Source organism: Stylophora pistillata, chromosome 3, assembly GCF_964205215.1.
Source record: "Stylophora pistillata chromosome 3, jaStyPist1.2, whole genome shotgun sequence".
In the NCBI taxonomy this organism is placed as follows: domain Eukaryota; kingdom Metazoa; phylum Cnidaria; class Anthozoa; order Scleractinia; family Pocilloporidae; genus Stylophora; species Stylophora pistillata.
Genome location: NC_142521.1, coordinates 12,815,606 through 12,828,069, shown reverse-complemented (window position 1 = coordinate 12,828,069; position 12,464 = coordinate 12,815,606). Strand labels below are relative to the sequence as shown.

The 12,464-nt window shown below is 39.0% G+C and overlaps 1 protein-coding gene across 2 annotated transcripts; it reads right to left on the bottom strand.

Moving 5' to 3' along the window:
• Window positions 1–373: 373 nt before the first annotated feature.
• Window positions 374–12,409, bottom strand: LOC111335248 (uncharacterized). 2 transcript variants are annotated; one of them, XM_088755548.1, is made up of 5 exons: window positions 12,253–12,409; window positions 4,051–4,170; window positions 2,100–3,091; window positions 1,205–1,403; window positions 374–648 (listed from the first exon to the last, which is right to left on the bottom strand). In XM_088755548.1, the coding sequence occupies exons 2-4, from the start codon at window positions 4,151–4,153 to the stop codon at window positions 1,206–1,208; spliced, it is 1,293 nt and encodes a 430-aa protein (XP_088611674.1). In that variant the 5' UTR covers window positions 4,154–4,170; window positions 12,253–12,409; the 3' UTR covers window positions 374–648; window position 1,205. The 2 variants fall into 2 exon arrangements, with proteins under 2 accessions (XP_088611674.1, XP_088611675.1); XM_088755549.1 differs by having other exon boundaries at window positions 2,100–2,905.
• Window positions 12,410–12,464: the final 55 nt, after the last annotated feature.

Genomic DNA, 12,464 nt, shown 5'->3' with positions numbered 1-12,464 from the left:
TGCAATATCTCTCAGTTACATCTTGTCACAAGAGTAAAGATTCAAAGATGATATCTTAGGAAATTAACCTCCGTGGTGACATTACGAATATCCTTTCTTTTTCTTCCGGGTAGTTGTTTGTTTATTTGTTTCTTGTTAGGTTTGTTTTGTTGTTAATTTTTACTTTTTCTACATCCGAAATGTTCTCCTGGAGTTGGCAAAAGAGCTTCTATTGAGTAAAGACATATTGAAGATAAGCTTTTCTTTCTGACGTAATACAAAGAGCATCTATAAATTCGTATCATATTTGCTAAATATCGTTACTAAATAAATCCACACAGACATTGCCCGAGAATAGTACTTCTACCTGAATTTTTTACCATTACAGATAAAGTACAATAAACGCAAGTCTCACAAAAACAAACTCCTGAAGAACTTTGAAAAACCGAGCATATTTCGGACAGATTTAATAAAAAAGCCAATGACTAAGCTGGGGTTTCATCATAACTTCTGCAGTTCACTTATGATCTCTGTCACGTCTGGTCTTTCCGTGGGATTTGTCTTCAGATATCAGCACACAAGTCCCTCGCCGAGCGTGGTCTTTCATCATAATGAGATGGAGCTTGGAACAAGCTAAAGGCCTCGTGTAATCTGATTTACACCAAACTCCTAAATTAAATTAAATTAATTGTCATTAATGCACTTTCTTCAATAGATTGCCATCTTTAGATTGGAGTAAGTTTTCGAAAATGCATTTTATGATTAACAATCACTTTGTGCACCACCCAGTAACTATATATTGTGTTTTAGAGGATTAAAAGATCAATTTTTTAGTAATTGATCATGGGATCTTGATCCATTTTTCTGTTTCTATTTTTACTGATGTCCAATATTTTTAGTAATTGTGAGCAACATGAGATAAATCACAAGTTTATCCCTGAGCCTTATAGCTTGTTATTAATGAAAGGGAATTAGGGGGTGGGGGGGGGGGGAAGGAGCGTATAGATCGATAAGGTTTACAACCGGGGTTTAAAGCACAATTGTATATGGTGAAAAATTCTTTTTATCGCTTTCTCGCTGAGTAGAGATACCATCTTTCTCTTCTCAGTTTCCCGCCAATTTCGGCATTTTCTTTTAAAACTCGTTTGACTATCATCGAAAAAGGATTCGACAATAGAAAAATTCGGTAACTGTAACATTACTAAATCTAAGAGGAGACATCTACCCTAAACATCCTGTTCGAGATGGTCGATAATCATCTCCATACTTGGTCTTGAATTAGGATCATCGTGTAGACTTTGCCTGATAAGAGGCCGGAGCTCACTGTAGGTCACCTTTATGACTTGTTGAGTGCGTGCTTGAGGATTTGGCAGTTCTCGAATGCACATCTCACAGAGGAGAACGCCAAAACTGTACACATCGATCTGATAGTTAGAGAAAATTAATCCCTTGATAAGAGATCAAGCCTACAGTACTTCAGTGATATTACAATTACTTCCGATCCTTTAAATGGGGTATTAATGTCTAGTTTGATATCGTAGCAGTTCCAGTTTCTGAAGTATTTCACTGATAAGAGAGCTCAATTTATATGTTCAATGGCCGAAACTCCCAGCGCAATAACAAACGATAAAAAGGTCGACAAACTGAAAAGCCTACTCTCCCTAAACATGTAAGCTTTTCGCTTGTGCTTTTATTTTGCGCATGCGTCGTGACGATCGTGTGCTCAATTGGGCTCAATTGCTCAATCGTGTGCACACTTGGGCAATCAAATTAGATCAGAGAAGAAGATTGTTGATTATGAATCGAGCGCAAAACGTAGCAACACCCACCGACTATATATAAAAGACCTAATTGGTTCCAGAAACATTAACTGCTAATCTTTCAGTTTATCTCTACATAGGCGGGTTACCGCCGGTTAAAACGGCTCTTTCTTAGTTTGAGTGGAATCTCATATCAGTAAACTGGTAAATAATCCTCCTGCTTGCCAAATAAATGTTGTTCGCCAAAAAACATTCATGATCACATTCCATTTTGTTCTTACCAAAGCTCTAAATAACCGTCTGTGGGGGGGTTAGAATTTAGTTATAACAAACCTAACATAATTGCATAAATATAGTTACCTTATCTGTTTGATTCTTGGTAGATACTTCAGGTGCACTGTATATCAGAGCCCCAGGATTAGCTGTCATGATCTGCTCTATAAAGTTAGCCGTACCGTAATCAGACACTTTGGCACGCCATTGGTTGCCCTGTTGCCAAAGTAACACATTCGCACTGCTGATATCACGGTGAATGATGGGGGAGGGCTCTTTCTGGTGAAGGTAATTTAGTGCTCGAGCGATATCTAAAGAAATAACGAATATTTCATCTCGACGAAGGGAGCGCTCATTCAAGAGCACTCGTAGACTTTTTTCCAGAAGCTCTGTTACAAATAAAGGACTATCAAAATCGTTAGTTGCTCCAATAAATTGCAACAAGCAAGGATGACGGCATCTTGAAGCAATTTTCATTTCTCTCTCAAACAAACTGATGTTGTGGGGAGATAGAATCAAGTCATGCATTTTTTTCACAGCTACGGCACAGCCACAATACCTGCCCTCGATAACAAATCCCCAGCTACCTTTGCCAAGCGATGAGTCTGTCAGCTGAATTTGATCACGTGGAATCACCCAGTCCGGCTTTTCTTCCCTTTGAAGTTCATTTATCTCTTTCTGTGCGGCTTTAAGAGTTTGCTCCAGTTCATCTATTTCCTGATCTTTCGCTTTTAGTTTTCCCTGCAATTTGGAAATTTCACCCTGTAGAACTGTTCTTTCTCTTTTTTCAATCTGTAACTGTTCTCGGACATCTGTGAGCTGCTGTGTCACTGCCTTCGATAGCTCTCCTGTGTCGTGTAAGTGCTGGTTTTTGCTCTGCAGTTGCTCGCACTCTTGTGAACAACAGAGCCTCGATTTTTGCGACTGTCGTTGGAGATTTCCGAGCTGTTGTGTATTGTCACTCAGTTGACTTGGTAATTTATCGAGTTCTTGCTCTTTCTCTTTTACTTTCTCTTGTTCGTGTGTCAGCTTGTCTTCCGTCTCACTTAACGCTTTCTTTCGGCTGGCGTCTTTCAACTCTTTTTTTTTTTTTTGAAAAAAAAAATGATAAAATCACGAGTCAAGATCGAAACCCAAACCTATAAGTTTATCCTAATTGCAGAATCAGCATTTAGGAGCCTGATGTTATGATCTTTTTGTCTTGCTCTATTTTGGATGTGAACCGCAGTTTGTTGTACGGTTTGCTTTGTTTCAGTCTCAAATTCAACTCTTCAAACGGCTACAGGAAAATTTATACGACGTTGGGGCAAGTCAGCAGTTAGCTGGATACTTGATAGTATAGTAATATTGGTGTTATTGACTGGGTTGCAAATGTAAATTGGCCACCACTACGATTTTCAAAGCTGACGTTTCGAGCGTTAACCCTGCTTGTTAATCACTTGCCTTTGGCTCGTGTTTTATAAGCTTTCCTAGTGTTTTCCCCTAATATCGATCCCGTGTGGCTTTATTACATTATATAGCCCGGAAAATGTGTTATATCACTTATGCAAAGGACTCCGTGGAAATTAAATCCTGAAAGGAGACAAGGTTCCGGCGTGGCTTAAACCAGCCTTGCTTCCCCGGCTGGTGTGGGGGAAGGGTGACAGATATTCAGTTCATATGCAGTTCACACATCATGTACCTGTAATGCTCTGAGAAGAAACCGCCATGCGGAGTGACTAATTTCGAATACCTTGCCCGATGGAAGTTAGCAGATCAGTGATCTAATGATCTTTTTTCAGACCACTCGGATCAGAGATTCGATGAATCCGTGTCTAAAGTGAATTCAATGGATCAATGATCAGAAAGCGGATTCTTACCCAAGGAACGAAACAGATCAGAAATCCTAATCTGGATCATTCCGAACTGGAACTCATGATCACCCTAGGTTTCAAAATTAGATAATACGTTTTCGTTCATCTCTTACAAGGAAATATTTTTTTCGTGGAAAATGTGGGTCTATAATTAAAAAATTTTGGACCTTGAGCGTTACATGTACCTGTATTGTAGCTTGTGTAACCACCTGGTGGCCTAGCCTCCTTAATCGTCTTATCTACTTTTGGGGGCTGTAGGTATTGTTGAGTGTGATTGACGTTAGACATTTTTCCGACTCTATCACCTGAAAATCAATGCCACACTTAAATATATTTTATGTAAAGAACTTTTTGCATGGTGTTGACTCATTCAATTTCATTTTAATTGTTCTATCTAGATTACTTGAGAATCCATAGTTAGTAGAAGGGACCCTCTACTAACTATGGAGAATCTAAGAACCACTACTGTAAACGGGTTTGTTCCGAGGTGCGAATAGTTTCAGAAATAAAAACTGAAAAAAAAAAACTGTGAGCCTCGAAAATGTCCAAGGACAAACACACGAGCCTGTGGCAAATGGAGGCGCAAACATCAATCGGAAGATATTATTGGAAAATTCATTACTTGACGAGAGAATTCCGCATTAAATTGCACACGAAAACCGATATCGCGCGAATTTTCAAGTGCAATTTAACGCGGAATTCTCGAGTCAAGTAATGGATTTTCCTTGAATCGCATAATTTAATAAAAAAAAAAGAAAACAGCATTAGTTCTAGTTGTTGTGTATACATAGAAGCGAAACAATATCAAAGTTCCAGTAATCACCAAAGAGCCTTCGTTATCTCTCGCACGCATTTGAGACGTAGGTGAGTGTTTCCTGCTTGCTTTAAAAGAGGACAGAGCATAGTTACGGCTTCTCTATTTGTTTTAGAACATAGAGTTTGTTCAATTCCCTATGAATTACCGTCAATTTTCTAATCTCTATTTCTAAAGCGAAAAACAATGTCTCCAACATGCTAGATGCTCTAACGAAGCACGCTTTAATAAGCCCATAAGAATCCTTGTCAGAATGGCTCAACTCAAGCAATCTGATTAGTTAAACAAGACTGAAGCTGTATTTTCTCTTGTCACGAGCGTGGGACCTATGAGGAATTGAACCTCGAATCTTTGGATCACACGCTCCGATGCTCCCTCTACCACTGAGCCACAGAGACTATGGGGAGGAAGGCCATTTACGTGTTCATTTATGACATGCGTCCTGTATACTGCTTGGTTCGCCAAAGTCGATAGCGTCATGTTAGTTGAAGCTAAACTAAAGTGAGCAGAGACAAAAATCCTCAATCCTACGGCGCTTGACTTGTTTACAAATGTTTTTCTGGTTCATCTGTTGCTACTCACTTGTTCCGAAATTTCACTTTCCATTAACAAAAAAGGAAAGCGAAAGAGAAGTCCGTAAAGTGGTCGAACATAGTACAAATTGGCAGTTGGCGTGACAGCTCTAGCTCAGTTTCATGTTTTGTACTCCGATCGGGCGCGCTCTCTCAGCCAATAGAATTTATGATGAATGACAATTATTCTAGTACCACCTTATAAAAATCCGAATCTAACCTGCACAATACCATGCTAAAAAAGTATATAGTTATACTGGTATGGGGCTTAACAAACCATTGGCATCTGATCGATTTCTATAAGTACCAGACCAAGTTGGAAACAATAGCTCGATTAATTCATTGGGGGAAAAAACTCTAGAAACAGCGGAGAAAAACATTCGTGTATCAAGAAATGGTCGATTGTTCCGGCTCAAATTCACCCATTAAGTAGTAAACAATAGTCCTTTTGTTCTTTGTAGCGCTGAGGGACTTTGGCCGAAGCGACGAGAAAAAGTTCTTGACTAATCGGAAAAAAATTTTTGGCATCACAATTTAGCTATTTTGGAAGAGTAGGTAGCGCATATTTGCACACGACAGATAAATTGTCACCGGAGTACCCCAAGGGAAAATTAAACGCTGATTTAGCCGCTTCGGGGAGGTGGGTAGCGTAAATTTTTCTGATACAATGTATATATGAAGTTCCTATATTTTGAACTGCGGTATTAGTTACGTATGATGCACGATCCTCCTGCGAGGATCGTGCATCATACGTATGTAAATTTGTCTCATCGAGTCAACTCTCAACGGTCTACCCCAGGAAAAAAATCGACCGCTAATGTGGCAACGCACACAGAATTCAAAATACGTCATGTGTCTCATTCAGACCACCTCTCCCCGTATAAATCTTTCTCCAGAAACTGACATAGTTCTAAACTAAAGTCGTCATAATTCTAAACAAAAGTCTAGTCTTTCCGAGCGTTTAAATTTCCCGCTCGTATGCTAATCGGAAGCTACAAATCCCTCGTATGTTCTGAAGCTGTTGCGCCATTGTTCAAAAATGGCCATGTAGGGTCATTTTTCACCTGTCTAACAAAGCCTATTGTTATCAGATTTGAGCCACTTTTCTTGATACGCGCAAAATTCCTAAAGTTGTCGAAGATCTTGTACACAAATGCCAATCGGCGTGAAAGGTGGCTTTCACAATCATGAGAAATTTCATAAATTTACTCAGTTTTCAGCTTACTATACTTATTGGAACTGTTTCGGCTAGTTACTTCTAATTTCGTTGATTTGTAGGGTGGAATCACCCAAGCAGGTCTTATGACAGTTTCCCTTTCATGATTTATCCTTGGCTAGAATATTTTAAGCAGAACCAAATGTGCATATGTCTACTTTGAGATCACCCTGACTGTATACAGCGTTTTTTTGTGTGTGTGTTTAGACACTGTGACCAAATAAACTTATGGCAAGCTCCTATTGGTCAGTCTGTGCAAAAGGATTGGAAAGCTATCGGACGTTTTTTTACGTATATTAAACATGAGGCAAAGAAACCTGCCGGGTTTCCTTACAAGTCAGTCCGCTCAAAGTGTTTAAGATGTTAAGAGGCTGTCCACCTAAGAACGGATAAGGCAAATTTCGGACCTTCACCGATTTCCCTGATTTTTACTGTGAAAGTCGATACTTCTATCCCATGAACAAATATTGCGTTTATTTTGAACCAGTCCGGTTTTTACATTTTTACGAGATATTTTTCAAGGTGACCTCAAAGGCACCCAGTTTCCCCCCCCGACCTCCATAATTTAGCTACAAAAGTCGATCGCTGCTGAAGCCGTATTTTCAACTCTAAAAAGCTTTCTATTTTATATGTCTAAGATCAACCCTCTGCTACTACGTTAACGGTCAAATGATTACACTGTTTATATTTTTCACTGAGTTACAAATTTTTCAAAATACTTACCTCGAGCACTGAAATTTGTGATGCGTGAGGTACATGTGGTTGAAAGCTATTTTCTCTTATGTGGGACCTGATCTAGAGTCAAATCTATTACAGCCTATAAGCACTTATACCTAATAAGTAAATTATGGAATAAAACTTTTGGGCACTCTTCATGGCGCGCCGCACAGAGCTTTGCAAATTTCACAAATATTCACCATTTTGATCAAAATCAAAGATAACGCGATCCGGCTAACAGGTAAATTTGGGATCTGAGAACTTGTTACAAATCATAAAATAAAACTGAAGAGCGGATTTTTATATTGAAAAATACATATCATGCGACTTTTTCGCCGTTAAGTTGAAAAAATTGGTGTTATAAAGAGGAAAGACCTGTGTTTATAGTTAATAAATTATGCAAATTAGCATTATTTAAAATTGTGTCCATAAAAATTTTTTTTCTTCGATGTTCTTAAACACAAAGAGCTGTCTCTTTTAACTGAAGAGCATATTATTCCACACTTCTAACGCAAGGTATTTTTTGAGTTTATGGCCATTTTCATCTCCCACGAAGCGCTGATTAAGTAAAACAGCAGTGTTTGTTTTGCACTCTTATCGCCAACTAATTCAGTTATCATCAACCACAGAGAAGTGGACATCGAAGATCTTACCAATAATATTTCCTTAACCTCTCTTCAGTAGCAAGAGATGTTTTTTTTTTCCAGCAAGACGCAACAGGGCTCGTTTTCCTAACAGCTTCTTTTATCGGTCAGCGAGCAGGTATTGAAGTCTTACGGTATGACTTTTCAGAGTCACAGTATGGCAAGGATTGTGTGATCGTATCCTGTGCCCAATGAAAACATGCATCCGATGTTTCTGCAACGAAGGACACGACATTCTAACAGTGGGAGACATGAGAAAGGCGCTCTCTGAGAGACCAGTGAGAGGTACATCTGCGTGCATATGTGAAGTTGACGAGTTTAAGAGAACCTTAGAAGTAAACAAGATAGATTGTTTTAGCAAGCTACACAACATCCAGTTTGGGGAAAAAAGTATACGTGCGCGGAGGTCGTACGGAATAGGGCGTGGCAAGGAGATTTCTTACCACCAGCTAGTTTCAGATGACCAAGGGGACACCGCTCTCGTTGTAAGTAAGGAGTTCTTCTCTTTTCACAATGCACGTGTATATGAATACACAGTTCCTGGAGCAGAGGGTTAAAATGAAGACGATGATTTGGACGATTCAAAGATGGACATGTTTGAATATTCGGAGCCTGGATGCGTGAAGAGTTTCCAAACGTTTTCAGAGCTCGATTTACATTTGAACGTAGGGGACCATTGTGTGAAGGATGAAAGGCTGTCAGAAACAGTATATGATAAACTCCGTAGAGATTGGGCAGAGAGGTTTACGACATCAGTCAGCATCACTGACGAACTACAGTACGAAACTAGTACCCACCAGGTTGTACGTGACTCAATGCCTCCAGTAAACACTGTCAGTATGGGCTGGGCCCTACCCAAGCCACGCGCAGGATCCACTAGATTCAGTTGCAAAGTTAAGAATTATTTAACAGCAAATTTTGATCAAGGCGAACAATCAGGGCTAAAAGCTGACCCTCTGCAGGTTTCAAATGATATGCGAAAGGCAAGAGACGAGCAGAATAATAGGTTGTTTGACCGAGACGAGTGGCTTACCAAGAGCCAAGTGTAGGGGTTTTTCTCTCGCCTTTCAGCAAACAGAAAAAGGCAACGAACACCCTCAGAAATCGAGCAAAATCCGAAGGAACTGTCCTTATAGGAAGAGGAAGCTGAACGACAACGGCTGATGGAACACATCCTTAATGAACTAAAGCCGCAGCACCCTCTGTCCTACGATGCCTTTAATCTGTGTGAGTGCGCAAAGGAGAATAAGCTTAGTCTTTTTAAGGTAGCGATGCTCAAAGAAATCTCGTTTTTTGAAGTACCATTTAAATCGAGAGACAGGAAAAAAGACCTTATTGAGCAACTGATGTCATTTATACAGGAATGCCAATGCTTTAATTAAACTATATCAGAAGCTGCATAGCCCAGGAAAACAAATGATGGTGCCTGTGGAGCGAGTTTGTTTTAGAACAATAGGCACAGCCTCAAAGTAACCTGATAAACAGTTGTACTCAGCGAATTAACGTACTCAATTCTGAGAAAATTCGCGAAAATCTCTCAAAATTTGTCGTTATTAAGTTTGTGGCGATGTTCTTAACTCGCAAGAATTAAAAGAGAAAAAAGAAAGTAAAAAAAAATACTACCCTGACCGTGGGAGATGTTAATAGCATTTACGCGTAAATATAGGTTTGTGATTTTCTTAATTTCGAGAAATTAATGATATGTGAATTTTGCAGGAGTTTATTAAAATGCCAGTTTCGATCATTTGTATTATTTTTCAATTTCTCCCGGCAGGATTCTCCTACTCTCGATGACTCAATCATATTGCATATCTTCGGGATTCGCGTTTGGTTCAACGACGAGACAAACCTCTGAAACTAGATGTTGCGTGACCAGGCGTAACTGACTCAGTCACGTTGAAAAAGTAAACATGTAAATTTCACCTCTTCAACAAATACCGTTTTGAAATGATGAATATATGAATACAGTATATTGGAACTGCGGAACGAGAAGAAGTTCATCGCAATTATAGACGAAACTTTTAATTTGCGAAAATAAACCTGAAAAATTCATGCTTGAACGTAATTCGAACCCTTGACTTTAGCAACACCGCCGGTTCAGCGCTCTTACCATTAGGCTAACAAACCAACTGTGATGCCATTCTACAAAGGATGATGAAAAACTTGCTAACCACTTAAAAGGAAAACTTTAGCAAATAGCTGGAAGAAATGGTCAAATCTGGCAAATTGGCCACAATAATAAACACGAGTGAAATGAACAACTTTTTCAACAATAAATTCCGTTGGCACGTCGTTGATAACTGAAAACAAAGGCTAGCGCTCTTGAACATTAAGTAAGTTTCTCAAGTCCAAAGGGGATACAACAGTAACGTTTCCACTTCTACAGAAACTATTGTTTGCATGGTCAAATATAGCTTCGGAAACTATTTTGGACGCGTGTGTCGAAAAACAAGGAACGCATACAGCTAATTTGCATATGACTACAGGGAAAGATTATTCTGAAACATTTCCTCCATGCCATGTAAAACGGACAAAACAATATTTCTATCGATTTGATACTTCATTAAGGAGTTGCTACTTTATCTTCAAGCAGTTTTAGGCCGTTAGGGCTTAGAAATCGGATTCATGTGCGGATCGCGTTATCTTTGGTTTCGATCAAAATGGCGAATATTTGTTAAATTCGCAAAGCTCTCTGCGGCGCGCCATGAAGAGTGCCCAAAAGTTCTATTCCGTAATTTACTTATTAGGTGTAAGTGCTTATAGGCTGTAATAGATTTGACTCGAGATTAGGTCCCACATAAGAGAAAATAGCTTTCAACCACATGTACCTCACGCATCACAAATTTCAGTGCTCGAGGTAAGTATTTTGAAAAATTTGTAACTCAGTGAAAAATATATACAGTGTGATTATTTTACCGTTAACGTAATAGCAAAAGGTTGTTCTTAGACATATAAAATAGAAAGCTCGTTAGAATTGAAAATACGGCTACAGCAGCGATCGACTTTTGTAGCTATATTATGGAGGTCCGGGGGGAAACTGGGTGCCTTTGAGGTCACCTTGAAAAATATCTCGTAATTAGTGAAAAAACCAGACTGGTTCAAAATAAACGCTATATTTGTTCATGGGATACAAGTCTCGACTTTTACAGCAAAAATTAGGGAAATCGGTGAAGGTCCGAAATTTGCCTTATCCGTTCTTAGGCGGACAGCCTCTTAATTCTCAAATCGCAAAATATTGTAATTTTTAGACAGTTTTGATATTGAGTTTGCTTGCAGTTAGGTATTTTGAGTGGTCATTGTGGTTTTAAGGGCTTTTGATTTGACTGTCAGTATGGACTTTATTTTATTCTCACATGATATTGCCGACAGTCTCAATGACGCCATCGTGACTAAACCATTTCCAGTTTTCGCTCCTCACCAATTAGCACTCAACGTCTTTTTCGGATTAGTAATTTTTTCCATACGATCTTGAAACGCATTTTTCACCGGTTTTGTCATTCGCCCGTCTACTTTCCGGATCTTAGGACCAATGCTCTATTTTTAGCCTCAGTTTTCCCTCAGGCGTAGTTTTGTTTTCGAAACTCTTAGGGCCGATTATTTAAACGAGGTCTAAACCAAACCGCGGTTTTATGCAAGCAGTGGGCCGTATATGTTCTCTAAAAGAGGTTTGCTTTAATTACATTAAATAAATGTCCTTCCACTGCTCTCTGCCTCCCTGACAATGTTCACAAAAATGAATCATTCAGAGAGGAGATTCGGCAAAGTTTAAGATAGTTTAGAGCGCGAGCTCTTTAAACAATGGTTTTGTTCAAATAACCAGCAACTGGAGTTTAGGAGAACGTGATGTCTGATAAGGCTCGGAATAATTATCTTTAATATGCTCATTTAGAACATTCACTGTCGTACTCAAACGTTGTTCGATAAAAAAAGGAACACACAATAGTATACCGAGGGATTTTCAATTTCACTAACAATGTCTGAAAATTAGTCCACTACAAGAAAAGATTACAATTCCAGCCATCTATTCAATCTGTTAATTCACTCTTCTGTATTGAAGGTACAAATGCATAATTACGCGTGAAAGAGAAAAAAAGAGTTGTTACTCTCGGTGCTGATGACATTACCATCGGCACTTAGTCAGTAAATACTTTTTATTTTTCGAGTCAATCACCCTAGTTTTCAATCATATATCTGTTCAAACGTCGGAGATGAAAGATACTTTAAAGTTAATTTGTCATCCATGATATATTTGTGTCAGTTTTCTCCCTCCACGACCATCCTCGTACTTTTCTATATTATACAAAGCTAGCGCTACCGGAGAAAATACAACAAAATATCGTGACGTAGGTGCGGTAGTTAATACTCCTAGCTGCTTGCATTTCACCGTCGCCCTGCTATCTAATCCGCGGTTTAAATCCACTCACCTCTATTTTTTGCGGTCACTTAGATGATCAGTAGTGTCCTTTATAAAGAAATCACGGACCTCACAGCGATCAGTTCCAGTTTTTACAAGAGATCCTCTAGATTCAATTTAGTGCTTACATTCCTTTGCAGGATCTTGGTAACAAAGCGTAGTTGATGCAATACTCAGGCTCAATCACGACAACATCATAAAGGATAATGAACAAAACAACAC